The sequence below is a fragment of the Conger conger genome, chromosome 10 (genome assembly GCF_963514075.1).
Source record: "Conger conger chromosome 10, fConCon1.1, whole genome shotgun sequence".
Lineage (NCBI taxonomy): Eukaryota > Metazoa > Chordata > Actinopteri > Anguilliformes > Congridae > Conger > Conger conger.
The window spans coordinates 30,345,275-30,367,757 of NC_083769.1; the positions used below are offsets into that span (position 1 = coordinate 30,345,275).

Below are 22,483 nucleotides of genomic sequence, written 5' to 3' on the forward strand. Positions count from 1 at the left end.
TAAAAGAATTTGATTGCTGGGCTTAACTTCCTTTTTACTGTGTGTCTTTAAGTGGGATTCTCCCACACTGTACAGTAGGAGGGGTTGTGGTGACGCTGGTTAGCTCTTTGGTGCTGAGCTGAACAGCGCTTTTCACCTGCATCTGAGAGCGAGTGGGCTCGGGACGGTCTTTACTACTGAAGAGCTTAACACTGCAAGCGAATCGCAAAAGGAGCACCCGAGAAGAAACACGGGGGAAATAAAAATTGTCGAAGAACACTCGCAGCATCTCATGTAGAACTGCCTCTGCATGCTGACAACAATGAAAACTGGCTACGTTATCTTAGTGATGAGCGCCGTACTACTGGGCACATCTTGGGTGAGACATACATTTTAACACTATAGAAGTAGCTAGCTGCTGTAATGCTGTACTAACAGCGGCTTGCATGCACAAAATGGTGCAGTGACACTGAATTATAGCGTTTGTCCGCAACTTAAGTACAGGGAGTCTTTTTGAGTGGTGTATTTTTCAACACAGAAGTACGCCGTCTTTCGAGTCTTAACCGCTGTCGTTTTTTGCCTTACTTATAATAGGACCATTAGCATATATTTTTAGTTGCTCAGAAACGCTCAAAACATTGTAATGTATTTGTCAATGAGGTTATTTTCAGACTAAATGCACGTGGGTACGAATTACTATGTTCATCGTTTGATCTTTTCATTTACTGCCCGAATTTCAGTTGTCTGCTTGCGGTAGCGCACTTCAGACAGTGCAGATAATGCAGGCAAAATCGATGTCTTCTTTGTTTAACATTTGCAATTGAATCAAACGGGCGGTTTTATAAAATTGTTTTAAGATATGCAGCTAATGAAATAGTATGCTACTGTTCGAAATTTAGGAATAGTAGCCTACATGCGTTATTTTAATTTTACTTTTAATATATAACCTATAGCTTGCCGATACTTTTTTACATTAGACAAAGCTGTAGTGCACACTTCTGTGTATTAGTTTTCTTTAAAGCATGGATAAACTAAGCCAGCTACATAAAAAAAAGATACACTGACATGTTGCTTTTGGACGTAGGCTACTCCGTGCAGGTCATTAACTTTCAACTTGTGTAGCGGATAAAAGTGAAGTGGTCTATGGCAGAAACATGTTGAATTAGTTTTCCAAATCTTCGATGGTCTGACTACACACATAATATATATATTTTATTTTATTTCATTCAGGCCCACCGACTTTCATTTTCAAATGACTAATTTGTAGGTAGAAATTCTCCACGTCTTCGATATATTGAACTTCATCCATATAAAGTGGAAATCATTGGAACTACCCGAAGTGATGCAGGCTATGTTGCCTGCTTGGTTACAGTGGGGGTGTGTAGAACTTGCATTAAGTGCATATCACATCTGACAACATCAGCATCGTGTGCATCTTGTACTGTAATTACAGAAGAAAATTGCCTTGAATTAGAATTTTCATGCACGCCCATATTCCGCCTCATAATTTTTTTTCAGAATGAGTAGGCAGACCACTGGATATCATTTCATTATTTAAAAAAAAAACCTTATCCTGATACCACACAGTCAACTAACACACACGCACACATGCTCACTGACACAAAAAGGCACACAGGTGTGCATTCACACATAAACCTTTGTGGTTTGGCAGTGTTGGAAACTTGGAACTGACTGCAACATGAAATAAGGATGCCTTCGGCACTGCACAGGCAGTATTTCTCCTGGTTTGGCAAGTCGGGGACATAATTTCTCACAAAACAGATAGGGCTCTTCATTAGAGTTGGTCTAGTCTCCTGTGGTTTGAATGGCAGGATTCTAACGAATAAAACTCTGTTTGCCCCTTTCTCTCATTTCTGTTCAAATAATACCGTTCCACTCTGGGGCATTCATCGCCACTACCCCTGAAAACAGCCATCTGATTTAAAACAATGTGATCAGGAAGTCTTTTTTTGAGAAAGAGTCACTTTTACAACAGCCACTGATGTTAGTGGTCCATGCACCTGAATTTATACATCGACAGCTCATGGATGCTGCCTACTGTACCTTCACACAGCAGAATAATATCATTTAAAAATGACAGGACTGTACACATCAGTAGCAAAATGTTTTTTAATGCATTGCACCACTGCGTTGCAATACTAGGATTCCTTTTCTAAATTCTACATTTAGGTAGGTTTAAGCTTCTCAAAACTGGGCTGTTTCTGCCAAACTGAAGACAGCTGCAGTCCACTCAGAACCAAAGTGAATTCAGTTGAGCTCATGTTTAAAGATGTTTTACAATGCATTCTTTTTCATAGGGGAATTATGGAGATGTACCACCTAAACCACCCTGCAGACCTGGATTTTCAGAAAGTTTTTACACAGTATTTGTTTCAAGGGATATACTGCAAGGTCAGAGCATTCTCAAAGGTAAGTCTGCATTTTTTTTAAGCAAATGCCCTGGGTTTTATATTGAGAGAATTTCAGCTGAGACGCATGTTTTAGCCTCTTACTGAAGGCATGCCAAATTAATCTTGCTTGTAATCTCTGTTCTATAGAGCCAGTGCGCTCTCATTGAGAAGTTGTTTATCGGGAGAGGATGAATATTATTTTAGTAAGGCATAATAATAACGCAAGTCTGAGGGTTTGGGATGGAGATTTCCCTCCCGTGGATGGGATTTTGATGCGCTGCCTTCTGATCATCACGCTTATGTGCACTGTACACACACACACACACACACACACACACGCATGCACACACATGCACACGGACATAACACAACGGTAGTCTTGGTCGTGGAAATGAGTGTCCTTCCAGATCCAGCCGTGTTGTGGTTATTTGTGAGCTTTATTAAAAATGAAAATAAGTCAGTCGAGCGTTTGTCATCCAGCCTGCGTGTGCCGTGCGAGTGTAAGGCAAGGATGGAACAGACGTGCGCTGGTCCCTCTGTTCCAGCGGACTGGAGGCAGAGCAGCCCTGCCTTGTCCACGATGCACATCTGTGAATGTGTGCAGGGTTAGAGCATCTCTTAGCTGCTGGACACTGCTTAAAGCATGACTCAAACAACTGAGGCTCTGATCTCTGGATGTTGTTCATCACTTCACCTCAGCAACTTTGTTTTTACTTGAGGAAAAAAAGCACAAATGTTATCAATTTGGATCATATTTTTTGAAGGTTTATGAATGTTTTTTAGGTCAGGAGCTATCTTTTTTTGAAATATCAAGCTGTTGTGAGAGGATAAAACGATGTGTCCTGGATGTGGACATTTTTACTTGATATCCTTTTAGAATGCTATCTCTGCAAGATCAATGTTCCTCACTGAACAGTGAATGTTTTGTGGCCACATGGTGCTGGCTTAACTTTGAAACCATTCTTATCTGTATTGAGTTACTGCTGGATAGTCAGTTCAGTTCCTTTGTCTTATTTTAACAAATGTACTTGCAGTTTCATAATATTTCCATTTAATAATAATAATAATAATAATAATAATAATAATAATACAAATTATAATAATAAGAAACAATAAATTAACATAATATTTTAGTGATATTATTGCCTGAAGTATTTAAATTGCATGATGTTTTTTTGCATTGTGTGGTAGTAAAATAAGTTTCATTTGTACCGTGGACCAACTTTTCAGTAGCAGCCGATAGTGGAAGAAATGAAATCGACATCTCCCTACTAATTTAGCTCCGGGCATGCCAATATAGGCTAATTGGAATTTACTATTGATCTGTATTGTTTTCCCCTGCAGAAAGTCTCTGTTGCTGTTCACTCACTGTAGCTCTGTTTTTTTCTTTTTCTTTTCAGTGCAGTGCATTTGTTTTCATCTGTGTCCAATTGTAATATGATTTATTTACTGTGCTAAACTCAATATGTCTTGGATAAGACAACCAATATAAACCTGAATCAACCACCTTCCCTTTTTAATCAATCTTTTTCAGGGAAAATAATGCACCAGCTCTGATTATAGTTTGTGACTAGGACATTGGTTGTATTATTTATATAAATGCTCTATGCTGGCTTTGAATTAAAAAAACCAATGTGCAGATCCTGATCGTTTTTAAAACCGTTTGACAAGAAATACTAACCTTGCTGGATAATGGACCATAATAACTCTGAGAGGACAAAAGCAGGCCCACCGGAGGCTGTGTATGTAGAAAAGGGCCAGGTTGGTTTTATAATGCCCCACTGTGAATTAGGAATATGCACATTTATTTCGACTTCTGAACACAAAGCCTGGACTTTTAGTTAGTTCTGAAAGCAGATCATGTAGGAAAAGTATTCTGTATTCGAAAGGATTCTTTCCTTGTTTTAAACAACTTATTTGTAAAAAATGTAGCTGATATGCTGGGAATATGCACATACTGTTCTGCAGTGTGGTTGTATAATTAAATGCTTTGTCTCTGTGCATTGCTGTGCACTGCTGCTTTATCCCTTGTGCCAGATAAATCCTCTCTGGCTGAAATGCTTAAATGGACTTTAAGAGAAGTAGTGTGCAGGAACCTGCGGCCTCATCTCCTGCATGGCTAGCAGGCAGCTGGAGGGTGATCCCAGGTGGGGGCAGTAACTGGGCCTGTGGCCTGTGTCCTGGGGAAGCAGCTGTGGGATAGTGACCCCATACAGTTCAGTCTGGGGCCGAAAGGAGCTGAGGCCTGACAGAAACAGTCATTTTAGGGGCAGTGATGTGGGCTATATGGGTAGGGAACAACACAGGGATCAGCAAGCGCTGCTCATGTCAAGCACGGATGTAGCAGTGACTCTGTCAGCCCAGCAGGGGGTGTCGACACAATCACAAACCGTCAGTAAGACGTACAGTGTCTCTGCTTGAAAGTGTTCAGTCTCCTCTGGTAGTGCTTACAGTATACCTACAAATGTTAAGGGAATGAATGTGAATCCACACAAGGCGGCATTTTCTCATATCATTCTATTTGGAAAGATTAAAGGCTATATCCTTTTTTTTTATTTTTATTTTTTTTATTAACTAAATATCCAATCCTTACCAATTCCTTAAAGGCATTTATATATCATAGGCAATTATGTTTTACTTATTTGATGTTTATCACTTGAGACATTTTTTTCCCTTTTTGACGGATCCTCCGATAGTCTACCCCACATCCATTAAACCAAGCCGGCAGCTTTGTTATCATACAGATCTGCTACTCTGAGCATGCCGGCTGGAGAGAAGGCCCACGTGATTTATGCATCTGGCACGGGTGATTTATCGTTTGCAAAGAACATTGAGAAAGGGAAAATCTTCGGGAAAGACTCCGATAATGACGTTGTTTAACCTAGAACCGTCATCTAGGAAAATAATGGGTCGGATGGAGCAGGGCTTGAAATATTAGGATGTGCAGGAGTCCTGCAGCCGCAGAGCGGAGGGGTGAACGCTGAGCCGTGTAGACAGAATGGGGGAGCTGCCTCTGCGTGCCGCTGTCAGGGAAGGCCGGGACCTCTGAACTTTCCCTTGTACGGATTTAATTACCAGTGTCTTGAGACGACTGCTTAGTTTTCCCTACTACCTTGCAGCCCTCGCACAATGCCGCTAGTGAGACAACGAAGCTGGCATTCTGCCGCGGTCTAAATGTCATTCTGATAACGCACCACCACGTTTCACCTTATTTTAATTCTGACTGGATTGAAGATAACGGCTGCATCTCTGTGGCCATTGTAAATACGTCAGGCCCGCGATGCGTGGTGCAGACATTCATTCTCTGAATGGATACACTCTCATTCTGTGTTCCAGAGATACTGCAGGGCAGGGAGATAGCCCAGCTAAGCAGTATGCAGTACATCCAGTAGTCTAATGTGTCAGCATTCCTCCTGCCAGGGATGTGCTGTGAGGCTGGGCCAGGTGACCGTCAACTTCACTCATTTCTGCACAGAAAATGTTAACACATGCATGTGGGCAGAAATAAATCCTGCGGGGATAGAAACTAGAAATGCACTCAGCATTATTTTTCTCAAATGTTTTTCAGCCAAGTCTCTGCTGAAGGTTAGCCGGCTGTTTGGAAACAAAAGTCAAGACTTCCCTTGTAAAGCTCCTAAGTTTTCTCATTAATTGATTGCTGAAATGTGAAATTGTCCTTGTTTCACATTCCCCTATGCTAACCATGTGAAAAAGTGACCTATTCATTAGCATATGCAGTCATTCAGGCCTCTCTTCTGCCATACCTCAATGTGCTCTTTGTCTTTGCGTTTGAGGGAAAATAAGCCTGTGTTTCATTTTTAATGCGAGCACAGTGTCATGGGGTTTGTAACATCTGACATGAATAAAAAATGCTGGATAAGAATTAAATAAGTTTACTTGAATTCATAACTGAAGTTACAAAGATAAGGCTTGAATTGAATTAAAGAACAACTCCCATTTGGTATGCTTTATGAAATGTATTGTAGGCCTGCTCAGTTGTGCATGTATAGTAAATTATTATTTGGGTTGGGGTCAATTTCACAAAATCACTTCAGAAAAGAATTGGAAATTCAATTCATGAATTGCTTTTTATCAGCAAAATGAATTAGAATTTGTTTCATTGACTGAGTTGAAATTGATTTTATCCCAGCTGTAATGTATACTTACTGTACATGTACATCAGAAAAATACAACTGTTAAGCATTTCATGCGGCATATCAAATCTGGACATATTTTGGACAGGAGGTCCCCTATAAGGGCAAAGTGCACTGGGGCTGGATGTAATGGAAGCCCATCCTGAGGCACCTCCACCACTGTTTGGAGGATTTATTTGTGCTGATGGTGTGATAGGCACAGCCTTTCCAGCAGCTGCCACTGCATCCCCCTGACTGGGGAAAATGGCGTGTACGAAACAATAAATATTATAGGAATGGCTGTCCCCTGACGAGGTGACCCGGAGCGTCTCTGAATGACAGAGTGTTGCAATGACAGGGCTCGTCCACCGGCCACTCCTCCCGCGCCTGCCACTCCGTTTGTATTCCCAGGAAAACCAACTGTCCGTGACCCCGATCCAGGGACGCTGCTTCACATTTCCAGCCTGCGAGTCCCCACATTCCCGTAGGATGGCTGCTGTGGGCCCGGCAAGCTTGCCTTTCTGTGTGCCGGGAGTGGGCCTTGGGTTGGGCTGGGCTTCCTCACATCCAGAGTTTCATTCCAGCTGCTTGTATTATTCTGATAATGGTTATCATATGCAATGCCTTCAATCATTCAGTTATTGGAGGCATTGCATTATATGCCTTATAATTATAATTCAGGTACTGGAAACACACAAAATAATGTCTGTAATTGCATGCCTTGCTCAGGCGTACCCTCCCATACATTAATTCACTAAAGTGCATATGGATGCTCATGAATACTTGCGCAATCACACCCGTGTCACACCACTCAGTGGTTTGAAGGAAATGCTCATTACTGTAGCAATATTATAACGTACAATCATTGTAGGGAGTTAATGGCCAGAATGAGTCTAATAGACTGTGGGGTCATAAAACTTGCTTCGGAAAGCTTCATCACCTCAAAACCATTCAGAGCAATAGGGTATTCTGGTGACTGCACATTGTAGGTTAAGCCATCAGCCTGAACTGTTAGCTCAAACAGGCACCCTGGAAAATGAGGAGAGGGTTTTTGTTGAGCTTAAAACAAACTGAATTGAACTGCAGTTTCTCCAGGATAATAGGCCTTAAATTCCCTGTCAGTACATATTCAGAAAATCTTAGTGACACGTTTCTCTTTACGGTCGAGTGGAATATAGGCCTTTGCCTGAGGTCCTTTCCTCAAGACAGAGCTGTACAAAACAACGAAAGATTGGCTGGGCCTAAAGCACTATACAAAACCCAGATTCAGGCCAGTTGCAGTGATACACTAGCTTTCTTTAATGTTGTGTAAGAAATGTAAATCTTAGATTCTTTGGGCAAGTGATGACATTTTTCTGAAACGTGAGATATTAATACACTAATCCCATGTTCTCACAGTGAGTAACATGGTTGACAGGTCGCTTAAGTGTAGTAGGCTGAGGCCTAGAGCTTACCGTTGTTTCTTCTTAGTGGTCTTGTGGAGCTAAATTTTTTAATAGAGAAATAATGGCGTAGTGTTTTTACTGATTTAAATGCAATCTCACTAGGTGGAAATATATTGTACCTCTCCTCTTGGTCACTAGTGACCTAGATCTCCATCTCTATCAATATTCAGCTCTCAAGTGCTGCTACACATCTGCCTATGCTAAGGTTTTTAGCTGCTTCTCCATTGAAATGAATGAAGCCGGGTGGAACAATGATTCACATAATAGGATCAAATCGTTTGGAAAGACAGGAAGCTTTGAACTCTGATTGGATGTTTAGGGGCGACGCAGGTGAAAAGATGCATGGGTAACTTTTGTCGCCCAGTTGCCCAGTTGCTGATGCTCCTGGCTGTTGCTCCACTTCTGGCAACTGGCCGACCAAATCGCTCACTGTGAAAACACAAGGAAATATTTATATTTATGATCTGCTATTAAATAATAACAACTTACTACTTTTTTATTAACACTTACTGTACATAAATCTTACAAATATTACAGTATGGACATTCAAATCCGTATTGTAATGTCTTGCTAAAATGAAAAGGGAAAAGAGATGTCTCAAGAAATTGAGTAAAGTTTAACTGTCTTGCAGTTTGATTTTAATCCGGGACAAAACCACAAACACTGGCCTCCATTAGCCAACATGCTGAAGTTGAGAGAGGATTATTATTGTATGTTAATGTATGCTAGGCACAGTGTTACTAAAGAACAGTTTGAACAAGTGAAGCAGTGATACAGGTTAAAAACAAACATCTATTTCGCTGTGTTTCCCTGAGGATTTCCCCCTTTACTTTTCAAATAGAATAACTTGTTTTGATATCTTGTTTTCATACCTTGAACTGTGACCCTTTTGTGGGTTTGAAGCAGTGCTGAAGTCTCAATGATTCCTGTATTACAATGTGGTGGGGGTGGTACATTTTCTGGAGTCATGACCTATTTGCAGCCTCAGTCCTCCTCTCTAAAGAAAAAAGAGAATGCTCTCTCTCTCTCTCTCTCTCTCTCTCTCTCTCTCTCTCTCTCTCTCTCTCTCTCTCTCTCTCTCTCTCTCTCTCTCTCTCTCTCTCTCTCTCTCTCTCTCTCTCTCTCTCTCTCTCTCTCTCTCTCTCTCTCTCTCTCTCTCTCTCTCTCTCTCTCCCTCCCTCCATTTTTATTGGCTGTGTCTGCGCTGTTCTATCGCCCGGGGAAGGGGGACTGCTTGAGTCACTCGGAGCTGAGAGTGCTGGGAACATTTCCTGCCTCAGATACCAGACCTGGACAAATTCCAATCAGAGCTAGACTCTCAGTTATCCCACTCATCCGCAACACCACTGCAAAAGTGCCCAAGGCAAGGGGGAATGATGCACCGGACTCATCTGTGAGTCCACCAGCCAAACACCCTGTGCTCTTCCTTCCACTCTTGTTTCCATTTGTTTACATGTTTTTGGGAGCTTGTGAAGACACTTTGATGAGATGTTGCTATACAGAGCAAGACTGTATAGCAAGGTTGGGCTGCTAACTAGACCAAAGCATTTTATTTGAATATCGTATTCCAATCATATTTCAAATATTATTGTAAAATTAGCATAATTATTGCATTGCCATAACATGTATTGGATACTTTTATATCCACAAGGGGGTGCAAGAAGGGCACAAAGGCAAAGGGCGGAAACGTTTAAAGATTTCATTGTTGATGGACTGTGACCACACAGAAAGTATGGTTGTTGGCTGACAATATTATCATTTTAAACAGCAACTTGAACTAAGCAACCAGACTATTGTGACCTTACATAAAAACACATTTTATTTTAACCAAACTATGAAACCCTTATTTTATACTGACGACAACTTTCTAATTCAGTAAGAATGACCTTAACTAAGGAACAACATAGGCTACTTTGTGACATAAACGTTAGAGAAAAGGGTTCTGTGTGGTTGGCCAAAAAAAAGGTAAAACATTTTTTATAGATTTTTTGCCAAAAATACAAGACAGTCCACTTGGCTAGAGTATTTACACAATTCCCTGCTGAGGAACAAACATACGCCTCTAGAACAGGACTTGAATGCTGAGGTTTATCTGTGCTAGCTATGCTTTTCCCCCACACAAAGAGGATTCAAGTCAACTGGCAGTGCTGCTTTCTATACATCGCCACCTCTTACTGCACAACATTAATCAGCGATGATATATATTTTAAATCAAAACCTTATTGGCTGTGCACTACTAGAGAAAGTTTTTAATCTAAATCCTACAACCCTATAGCAAGGTAGCTGCAATTTGGCCCATGCTACACCGGAGCTACAGATTTAGGATTTGTACCTGAATTATGTCCTCGGTCATTAGAAAGGCATTTTGTGAAAGGGGTAGTAGCAGGTGGAAGCCATTATTTTTTAATGAGATTTTCAACATCTTCTCCCCTGGCCCCAGGAGATGGTGATATTTCCTGCTGATTGAGTTACTCAGCAGTGTTTGTGAACTGAGTGTCCTTGTCATCTGTTAGGTACATTAAATGCTGGTGTCTATGGGCAAGAAGCAGCCTTATTGGGTCCTGGAGGAATTGAGTTACACTCCGTCTGAAAATATAAACCATTTTTAAATTGTCTACATAGAATTAGATTCCTGGCAAAGTTGACCTATTTTAAGAACACTCAAATATGTCGCACCTCTATCCCCCCTGCTGTGGCCATTCCCTGTGAACTTTTCACTAATGAGGAGGACTAAGGATGTACTGTTCCCTGTGATTGGATGCATGGCAAACTTCCAGCTTCCTCAGCTCAACTTCCACAGCGAGTCTGGCTCCATACGGGTAAAACCCGAGGAGTACCAAGGAGAGGTGGCTGATTGTGTCGCCATTGTCGCCGCCTTAAGTCCTGCCTGTTTTTTTCTCCCTCAGAATAGTTGTTCCTAAGGCGCTTGCCCTTCTCCAAGCTGTTATTCTATTTCCAAACTCAGGATGGGGATTATGGTGGCAGGTTTCTGATAAGCTGAATCTTTTTTTTTTCCTCTCTTTCTCAGAATCATACTGACCCTCTCTTCCTTCCGCCCGTTTCTTAAAACCCTTTCAGCAGGAGACATGGCACCCAGTACTGATACAGTGAAGTGACCAAATATTACAGCCCCCCCCCCCGCCCACACTCCCTCACCACTCATCTTCTGTTGAGAAGTCAATCTTTGTGAATCTTTCCTCTCTCTTTTGTTAGGTTAAGCACTGTTGGGGAAATCTTATCCCCAAAACAGTGCTGAACTTCAAATGAAATCTTACGGTTTTCTGGCAGGGAAAGAGGCGGTGATGCCTCCACCCCGGATGTGCATTAGCCATGTTGTGAGTTTTCTCATGGGTCGCACAGCCTTCAGTTCAACCTGGATATTTGCATACATCAAGTGTGTGCTCCGGACACAATCTCCACTGCAAACAAGGCCATGGGCATGGAGGCAAGGCTCTGTCCATCCTCCTCCAGGCCTAAGGGAAAGCAAGAGAAGGGGATAAGCCCTCATCTTGGAAACCCCACTGCTGTTAAAATGGCGTCTGCTCTGACACTTTGAGAGGTTATTGTTGGTTTATAGTGCTCTGTAGGTTACTGTGTTTCTGACTTTGTTTCTCTGTGGGCATGTGTGTCTCCACATGCTTACTCGTGTGCTTGCTGGAGGAACACAACATAGTTCACAGTGTAAAATATTTAATTATATGAAGGTGCAGTGATATTCAACCTTCAAAGGGAGATTACGGTGTCATTATCAGACCTGGAAGTTTGGAGACCTGAGATCATTAATGGTGGAGAGGAGCAGTTTCTGCCCAGGCCTTTAAGATGGGCCCTGCTGCTGCTGCATTTGCTAAAGCCTTTTTCTCAGCTCTGCTTTGCAATTCTTTTTTTCAAGCCCAGAGAGATTATCTTATCACACCTGGAAGCTGTTAGGACAGCGCCTCTTTCCTGCCTTTTCTTCTGCAAAGAACGCCACCTCTGCCTCGACGGAACTTTTCCCCTCCTTTGTTGAAAGAGCCTGGAAATGGAGCGTTCGTGTGAATAGAATAAATAAAGGAGTGGAACCTGCAGTACTTTCTTTAAAATGCCCTTTTTAATGAGAGTGGGGATTTTTAAAATCCTGGGTGATTCTGAAGGGCACAGTGCACACAGAGCTGTGACAGGTCACCGTGGTTCAGAATTCCCTGCTGTCACACGGTTAAGGGAATGTGTGCCAATCTGCACAAACCTGTTTTAATTTCACTGGCCTGCTGTCAGTCTCCGTTATTATGTCTGTTTTTTGCCCATTTGTTTGAGGTAAGTTATTAGAACAGCTCGGCATATATTCTATATATTGGGGTAAAATTGCTTTGATCAGAGGCATTGTGAGAATTGCTTTGTCCTCCCTTTTCCTGAAACTAAAATGGAGTTTGCATAGACTAATGCATAGACTAATGTGTTTTGGCTTCATACACAATTTCATGCCTGGATTACATAACACATGTAGGAAGTGCTGGTTATATTTTATATTTGGAATGCAGCAAAACAATGAGAACCATTTGATTATTAGATTATTATGTTCTTTTGAAGCAGTTCTTTTGAGGGATTACCATATACTGACATGCTATACATATGCGTATTACAGTATGTGCCAATAGACCAGATTATGCAACTACATTGTTGTTTTCAGTACCCACAATGCCATGCTGTTTCCGTCTTTGTGCAGGTCCTCTGATAGTCCTTGCAGAAATAGAAATATGCCTGCCTACTATACCACCTATAGCTTGGCCAGTTCCCAACCAGCTGCTTCTCTCTCTGCTCCATTAGATCCACATTTTTGCCTCTGAAACATTTTAATTACCGTTTAATTGATTTAGTTAAAAACAAAATCGCTCTGAGACAAGCCAGAAAAGTGAAGAGTCAGCTGTGCGCAATTGAGAGTTAGTCTCCTCAAGGAAAGGATGATAAACAGAGGGGTCTTCAGTCTGCATCACCCCATCTTTCTTCTCATATTACGCTAATCAATGGAACCATTAAAACTGCATGAAGTTTATTGGGAGATGTTTTCCCAATTGTAATGAGTGGAATTTTAATGATCATCCTCGGACTCGGGAATTGGGCAAATCATAGTCTCTCATCGGTGAATAAGGATGTTGCTCAGAATAATGCTTATGGTGCAACATTCTGCACAATTGAAAAAGGAAAAAAAGAAAAAAAAATCATTATTATCATTGAAGATGGCTGTTGATGGTCGACCTCTGTCTCCAAGATCTGCCACCTTGACTTTTTTTTTTTAAAGCTCTACGAAGGATCATTATTGTTAATCAAAGGAACTTTTGCATTTGGAATTTTTTAATCATCTACCAGAAGCTTGTGATCTTGAGCAGGACAAATCCGAAAGCATTATGGCTTCATATGCAATTCCCTTTGCTGGATCCTGGGAGACCTTCATCTTTGTTAAGACAGGATAAAACATAAATCCTCAGAAGACAAAAGTTCTTAACCTAATTACAGAATGATTTAACTATTATAATTCCTAAATCCTGTGAAGAATCGCTACAGTGCTCCAATTGAGAGCATCTGGGACAAGATAGGAACGAAGGGCCTACTGACATGTTGGAACATCCAATGCAATTAGTCATGAAACTAATGGCAACTGATTCTGTGATACTTATTCATGAAGCAAAATCAATATTCATTCCTTAATACCCTGTCAAAGCAAAATGCTCAAGATTTCATTCAATGGGAAATCAGCCTGTCTGTCATTCATCCTGTAATGGTAGTGACTCAGCACTGACCTTTTACCAAACATACTGCATGGATGCATGAGCCAGATTGTAATATTGAAATTATTTTTAACTTTTCTCACAAAACTACATTTTTTATTTTCAAAATGTATTATATGAACCCTCCCAATCTAAAAATAATATGAGGAATAAAATAGTAAATTATTGCTGTATTTACACCTTTTCTGTATGACGGTACAGGACATTAAACTGAGGTTGCATACTAATACAAATTCTAAGAACTTTGTCAGGATTTGAAATACAATCATAGTACAGTACATGGTATTGAACTCAAATGAAAAAATAGCTTGTCTTCAGCTTCCTTTAAAAAAAAAAAGAAAAAGTGCCATCACAGTGATTTCCAGCATAGCCCTTGACACCTGATTTGAAGCACCAGTGGACTGGAGCTGTATCCATTAATGGACTGGGTTTCTCAGTGAGGCTGACCTCTCCTGAGGACCGGCCCCTCTCTGGTTGAACGTGTGGAATCGGCCGGCTCTGTCAGTGAACTGAGGCGAGGGAAGGCTGACCTGGCCTGCACCAGGAATCACGGCGCAGTGAGTGTGATGCAGCTGAACCTGAAGCCCACAAATCTTTTCAAATGAAAAATAAATGAACAATTATAGTGAGGAAAATCTTCCTTGGGGGCATTTGTGAACACATCCGAAGGACCGGGGCGTATTGGCACTTGATTAACCTGAGTGAATGAATTCACTCCCGAGGTTTTCTAATTAAAAAGAAGCAGTTCTGCAGGAGATGTAACATGCTGAAGGCACCCTCTCCGTCATCCCTTTGTTTTCTGCACTCAGTGCTCAGGGTCCTCCCCATCCCCCACCTCCCCAGTGCCTGAGCGATATTGTTGAGCATCAGCAGTGGTCATGGATGGGAGGGAGAGATTGAGTGTCCCTGTCTCACCCAATATTTGTCTTTCACGGCCAGGACCACCACTTGCCCTGCCACGACTCACCAACTGGAACCCAGAAGATGAGTCAGCATAATTTCTAATTCTCTTTCCTTCCTTTCCTTTTCTACTCTTTCTTCTGGCCCCTTGGTGTTGGACTCCCCCCTGCCCTCCACATCTTGATTTATGACTCACATTTATGGATAAGCTACAGAGCACTACAGTCCAGCACTTCACACCAGCCAAAAACAAGAAGCCCAGATCCTTTTAATTCTGTCTCAGCATTCCTTTGATCCCCACCTCTTTCACACTGATGTTCTACCTGGAGCCCAACCAGACCAAACGGCAAACAGCCTTGACATAATTTGAAATTGTTTTCAGATGTTCTGATAGATACCGATGCAAAAATACTAAATGGCCAAATTATCTGTTTGGCAATGTTACTGTGCAGCTGCTTGCATCATCCAATAAGCATAGATTGTAAATGTATTATCTGTTATTTATTTACCTATTATAAAATTGAAATCGCACATTCTGAATCAATATATTTAGCTAACCAGCACAATTAATTGGAAACATCACCCCATGAGGTGGTTATCATTAACAATTAAGGCTATGTACCAACCATCAACCATGTTTGGCTGAGAGGTACTAAACGGCCATTTAGTACAATGGCCACAGTAGTCTAGAAATGCAGCCACTTCCTCATTTGTCCGGAGGAGCTGAGTTGAAAAAACTGGCTTTCTCTCCTCAGATCTCTTCTGGGAAGGTATCTCTGCTCCAGCTCCAGCAGTTGAGAAGTGGTCTGAAATTGATCAAAAAATCCCAGGCGAAGAACGTGTACCTCCGAGCAAAAAAGACACAAAAGCAAAGACTGCGCCCCAGACAAAGAGCTCTGTGTTTCCTCCTCTGTTTGCTCTCAGCCGACTGCTGTGTGTATCACCAGACATTTCCTCTAGATGCTATTACATGGCTCATGGTTACCCTCATCCTACCCAGATATTGTACAACATGGATTTAACCTCCCCCACCCTCCATCTTTTTCTCCCTCTCTCACCCTCCATCTTTTTCTCCCTCTCTCACCCTCCCTCTCCCTCTCTCTCTCTCTCTCTCTCTCGCTCTCTCTCCCTCTCCCTCTTTCTCTTTCTCTCTCTCTCTCTCTCTCCCCCTCTCTCTCCCCCCAATGCCCACATACACACATGCGCTCACACAAACACGCAGTACATGTGCAACCCCTGTAGTTTCCCCCGAATGAGTTGATTGAAAAGACCTACAGGAAGTTGAGAGCACACCGTCCAAGAGGGTGATTATCTTTAAGAAATTAAAGGATTACAAAACAGCCGTGTAATCCAGCTGTCAATCTTCCACCTCATTAGCGAATAAAGGGCAGACACTGGAGAGAGACTGGCAGTTGGGGGGGGGGAATAAGAGGGTCCGCACAGAACCCACTCTGTGTGCTCTCAACAAGGCTTTGTTCATCTTTCATCTGTCTCTGTTCCTCAACTCTGTTCAGCTTACAACATGGAGCAGACTAGAATGAAAGCAGGGATGTCATGGCAGTCACGTCTCAAACCTGTAGGTTTCTTGTAATTCCCATATTAATTAAGAGCTAAGATTTGTTAATTTAATTGTAGGTGCTGTGTTTTTCCTAGCAGGGTAATTTGCCTTGCAGCTGTATGGATTTTAAATGAAAAGCAACAGGGAAGCATACAGATCATTTATTAAGAATCGATTTGCTATAACATGAGGCAGAATTACTGGAGTCTGGAAATGTAAGTCTGTGGGGAAATTTTCTTGATGTACCTTGCTGGAATTAGGAAATGAAAGGAAATTTGCAGACTGCAACTCTGCACTCTGAGAAAGGCGCCAGCTGGAATCTGTTCCACCTTGTTGCATCAATAATGCATGCAATGCAACACACCTTACCACTATGAAGGCTTGTACACTTCAAATAGTGGAATCAAAAAACTTGACGGTTTTATATAGTTTAAAACATTTTATCTAATCTAGTGCGATAATGTTCACTTTTGTGCTCTTCCTATTAAGTCATTTTAAAAAGCAACCAGTTCCCATTAAATAAGTTTGAATGTGTGGATTGTATTACATTTTTAATGTGATGTGTGCCCCAGCTTGTTTTGAAACCTTTTAGAATGTTGCAATAAGGCTATGGTAAATAGCAACGGTGTTATCTGGTTGGAATGTTTCTGCAATGTTTATTTTATTATGTCGTAAAGAGGTCCAGACCACACTTTGCTTGTCTTTAGTAGGGAAACGATTTTAGGTTGTGTTTACGACTTGACAAAATAACAGAAAGCTTGTTAATGCCACCTCAATAGATACAATTAGGTAAACAGCAATTCCCTGCTGATGGGTGATACTTATTGAGATCAGCACATTTGTGAAGTACACAAAACAATTAGAATAGGTTCGGGGCAATTAGCAATTAGCCCACGTATTTCAAGTTTAAGACTCTTTGCTGCCGCAAAGCCGGACACTGTTGTCTCAGGGACCTGGCATCCTTGCTGAAATAAAACAGCTCGAGCTATGTTTTGAAGGAGCTGGTAGCTGGTTGACTAGCTACCAGCTCAGACAAACACCCAGAACTAGCTGGTTGACCAGCTCATATCCAGCTTGAACAGTTTTCATGCTGGCCAAGCTGGCATAGCTGAATGTTACAGCAGCAATGCCTCAGCTCTCAGCGGGCAGTGCGGCCACTGGAGGTGTGATCCACTGGGCTTTTCCTGTTGCTCCTTCTCACTGTGCTCTAAGGGAGGGGAAAAAGAGGCGGCAGCCTGAATCGCCTCAGTGCAACATGACACGTGCCCAGATGAAGTTCATTCAGGCGGCTGGCCAGTGGGGTCGGCCCTCACCACCACGGCTGTGGAGGAGGCAAGCGAAAATGTTTGTCTCAGAGTTACGCCACGGTGTGGTGCACGCAGTGTGTTTTGACACTCGTGTGTGATGCCAGGGTCTGTGCAATCAATCAAGGGCTAGGGCTAATGTTTCTGGAGTGCATTAATGTCTGCACTGACTGAACAGTGCTGACACACACACTCTCAGAGGGAATCTTACTCTACATGGGTTCATTCAGCAATTCTCAATTCAGCACCCTTCACTCAGACAAATTATTGCCTATCCAGTGTGAAGCTCTTCAGCTCGGCCGATTACTCTATACTGTAGCTACTCCACTAAAATGGTAACAGTGTCCTGGAAAAGTAAAAGGCAGCATTTTCACATAGTATTTTGTTATTGAGATGTCGTTTTCTGATGGAAATATTATGGGCATTTCAGTATGTTCATTTATTGCTTGAACATGCCCCTTGTGCCCAAAGGACTACACACAGCCTAATTTTGGCACCAGTGTTCACTTTTCACTGTTAAGTGAAAAGTGAAAAGCTAATGGCATCAATTAAATTGAAACTGAGAAGGGAAGAGATGGGTATAAAAAGATCTTATTTATCACCAACATGTTTAATTGTGTGCTTTTATTCACTCACACATTCTGGTTTCCAATCTGTGCTTTAAAATGGATGGTGATTATCTGGTCAGGATTCAGTTATAGTTTGTCACTGTGTTGATTGGCCACTGCTGTTTTCCATTTGCTGCACTCAGAGAAGCGTGCCATTTCTCATTATCACAATGTTTCATTTACTTGTGCATTATTCATGGGATCTGTGGTTCAGGAATTATGCCAGAACATGTGTTGACAGATAATGTTTTCATAGTTTTTTTTTTTTGGGGGGGTGTGGTAGGGAGGTGGGTGTTGACATTTTCTGGTCTTCTTTTGCGAATTATTCAAACTGAGAAGCCTCCTAAAAAGAGTGACTGAAGCCACAATTGTGCCCAAACAGATTTTCTCCTCAAAACAAGATTTTCTCCTCTGACAAATATCTATAAACATAAACACGGCACATACTAAAACACATGTTGAACCAGCCTCCAGCTCTTGATTTCATTGGGCCACAGCACATAATGTATTAAATATTGAATCTTGATGGTAGGGATTTCAAATTACAAAGCATATAGCACAGACATACAGGATATACTATTTCTGTTTTTGTGTTTTCTTGTCTGTCTCTGCACCTTCTAAGAAAGCTGTTTGTCACTACTAGATTTGTCAAAACTAGATTTTCTCATGAAGTATTACAGTAGAGTTTTAGTAAAAGTAGCAGCTAACCTGCTACGTCTCCCTTCGTTGTGCCAAGAACTGGATACTCATCTGTATTTGTCATCTGCACTATTGTTATATGCATAACTTCTTTCTTTTAATTATTTGTATAAGTATTTATTTAATATATTCATTTAATTGATTTATATATTATATATATCACTACTGTTAAACTCACTGTTTACCCAGTGCCAGCCAGAAGCTTGGTTCTGCTCAAGGTTTCTTCCTGTTAGTCAGGGAGTTGTTCCTTGCCACTGTTGCCCTAAGCTTGCTCTGAGGGGGTCTCAGGCCTGGGTTCTTTGTAAAGCTGCTTTGTGACAATCTTGTGTTGTAAAAAGCGCTGTCCAAATACAAGTGAATTGCATTGAATAGTAGACAAAGCTGCTGAATATATAATGTGGCTAACAACAATAATGGATGCCTTTGCACAATTACAATCAGAGCAAACGCAGCAGTTAACATTAGCTTTTTGCATCATCAAATATTAATGCAGTGTGTTTCTGCATGGCTTTACTTACAATTAAGTGTTTACAATGCTCCAGATTGCAAGTATGCAAGTTTGTAATGCAGGCATATTACGATATTGCATTTTTTGATGAACAAAGGAGTAAAGGCCATGACCGAGGCAGATGTGGCCTCATAGCTTAAGGAGGAGGAACAATGGAAAGGCAGAGGAGCAGTGTTTTATCCACATCAAGCCCCTGCCTGTACATGCTGAGGATGAAAATACTCTGCGGGCCACTCCAGGAGGTCTCCCTTATGTGTGCACCCGTTCATTATTGTTGGTCTGATGGCAGTGAAAGTATAGGATTCAAATACATAGTCATGGCACGAGGGTATAGACAGAAGTTGTTTGTATAAAGAACGGTGTTATTTATGTAGATGCGAGGGCGATGCTGTGATTGTACCTTGCGGATGATGGGAGAGATTCCGCTGATGCACTTCACACTCCTGCTGAAAGCAGTGCCCATTGATCAGGGCTTTTATGTCCTCAGGACTGGAGGCTTAATGCGCCACTGTGTTCATTTGTGTTCTCCGCGGGATCTGGCGCAGGGCACATCCCTGTGCAATTGCAGGGACATTGTTGGAGCCCTGCCATGTATGTTGGTGCCGGATTAAAGCCAGCTCTTTTATGGAGTTGAATGCATAATCTTCCAGTATTTTTTCATTCATCATACCAACAATTTCAAGACTGGGGGCGACATGGCTCAGGGAGTAAGAGTAGTCGTCTGGCAGTCGGAGGGTTGCCGGTTCGATCCCCCGCCCGGGCTTTGTCGAAGTGTCCCTGAGCAAGACACCTAACCCCCAAATGCTCCTGACAAGCTGGTCGGCGCCTTGCATGGCAGCCAATCGCCGTTGGTGTGTGAGTGTGTGTATGAATGGGTGAATGAGAAGCATCAATTGTACAGCGCTTTGGATAAAGGCGCTATATAAAAAATGCCAACCAAAATGCCAACCAACTTCGACGGCAAAGGAGTGTTTTGATATGTAGCTTATTGTATCAAGTCCCAACTAATGGAAATGGCTTGTGCTGATAAGGTGACTATATGAATGAAATTTCTGCATGCAGTCACATTCACATCTAAATAAGGGTCTGATGTGGTTAGTTTTCATGACACGTTCTCACAGTCACGGTCTCACAATATGCACTGGCTCTTCTTGCTCAACAAAATAACAATTTTATTTTAATTGACCACAGTTGCAGTGTCTACATATCTTAAGTGTCTTGTTGTGAGAGGTTCTGTTTTTGTATCATTATGTGCAGTGAAAGACCACAGAGGAGGAATGATCAGATTGTAGCTACAAGATGAATGTAGCCTTCATTAATGAGCTACTGTATATGGTGGATTTATTTCTTGTTTTTTTTGGTTAACGTCATTCCTGATTTAGCCTTTACTTAGGGCTGGGTGAAATAGCCATTGTGGTATATGATTTTTTTGTAAGCGCAGTAACATCTATCTCCGGCATGTGGTGTTAGATTTGTTTTAGTCTTTTTTTTATTGAATCATACCTGATGCGGTAGCACATTTCCAATTTTCTGAGCCAAAGTGAAATGCTTCCGGGGAAAAAAAACGTCACTCTCATCTTTTTAATATTGATATGACAGCAACAGGGCCATGCTGTTTCGTGTGGTAAAGGATAAAGAGCAAAAACGTAAGTGATGTGTTTTTTAAAACAAATAGGTAAGTTAACCAACTACAACAAACATGCTGGAGGTGGTTGTTACTGCGCTCACAAAATAAATCGTAACCGCGATAGCTATATCACTCAGCCCTACCTTCACTATTAACTTTCTTCGCCAGTGATAACAGACACACACACTCGGAAAATAATAAATATAAAATAATTGTCCTTTTTTGGTTCAAGAGAATCTGACAAAGAGACATTTCAGTCTCCCAGAAAGTGAAGTGAAGATGAATACAAAGGCCGTCTATTATGATGAGATGCTCTGCTATTTGTGAAATAATTTTCCAGACTCCTGTAGGCAATAGATTGATTGCACTTGTGGGCAAGTGAATGACTGAGCCAGTTAGAAGAGGCTTCAAAGGACTATGTTTCTATTCATGGTCATGCTAAGAGTCATGAGATTCTTGAAGGAGCAAAAATAATGTGCAATAGTCCATAAACTAAGATAATTATGTTTGAATTTAGTTTGCTACCAGATTGTTCATCTTAAAAGTAAAACATTTTCTGTTTGGACATGAAGTGATCTCTTGAAAATTACATTCATACCAAAAGTTTTATGAATATACAGTTCACTGTAAAATAGACTTTTTTTTTTCCCTAGCTCTCAAATGTTAAAATCACAAGGCCAGAGATTTGTCATACTTTTGAAATGCCAGTTGCCTCCCTCTGTTTAAATTCAATTGCATGATTTAAATAGTTTCAGTTGCAGTTCATAATTTCCCCAGTAAAAACAAACAAACAAAAAAACATTACTTTCGTGGTAGTATTCTAACTGTCAAACTAACAATAAGTCAGAGAGTGTGTGTGGCAGGGAAACTCATAATGAATTTGCAATTACAGTAACAAGCCACATGGAGGAGGTCGGGTGGGAGGGAGAGAGGGAGAGAGAGATGCTCAGCATACACATAAATACCACTAGTAGAGGTCAGAGGTCTACCACTGTTTCACCACTGCACCTGCTGAAGGAATGAAAGTGGGGAAGGAGGGAGGGTGGGGAGGGGGACATGAGTGCAGCCCAGGGCCCCAGACTGCCAGTCCAAGCTGAGGTACCTAAACCCGATCGATCCCAACTCCACCGCAATCCTCAACAATCGCTGCTTTTTCTCTCCTTCAAGAAGAGGCCGTCTCATTGATTTCTTCCCTTTTTTATTTAGAGCGAAGAGTATGCTTTAATTATTTGTTTATTCAAGGAAAAATGACGCACAGGGAGGGCACCTGCAGAGAGTTTTTTATTGCTTTTCCACTCTGGAGCCCTGGCACTGGGAGCCACGCGGGCAGGCAACCTCAGTACAGCGCCAGTCCATCACTGCCTGTTCTGTATTTATTGTACAACATTCATCAGTTACTTCTTTAGGAAAATGAATGTGTGTGTGCATATGTACGTGCACATGTTGCGTGCGTGTTGCTGCACTAGGCAGTGGGACAGCAACAATTCTTTATTGAGATAACTTTCCAGTTTATATACAGCTGTATGTATTGGTTTATACATTACAGCACTTT

The 22,483-nt window shown here is 41.6% G+C and overlaps 1 protein-coding gene across 1 annotated transcript in view; it reads left to right on the forward strand.

Annotated features, from left to right (window-relative positions):
• The first annotated feature begins 231 nt into the window (after positions 1–231).
• Positions 232–22,483, forward strand: part of LOC133138566 (cadherin-4-like) — a 296,079-nt gene continuing 273,827 nt past the window's right edge. The window contains 2 exon segments of the mRNA XM_061257438.1: positions 232–358; positions 2,298–2,409. Coding sequence (XP_061113422.1) covers positions 290–358; positions 2,298–2,409 — 181 coding nt within the window. The 5' untranslated portion in view covers positions 232–289.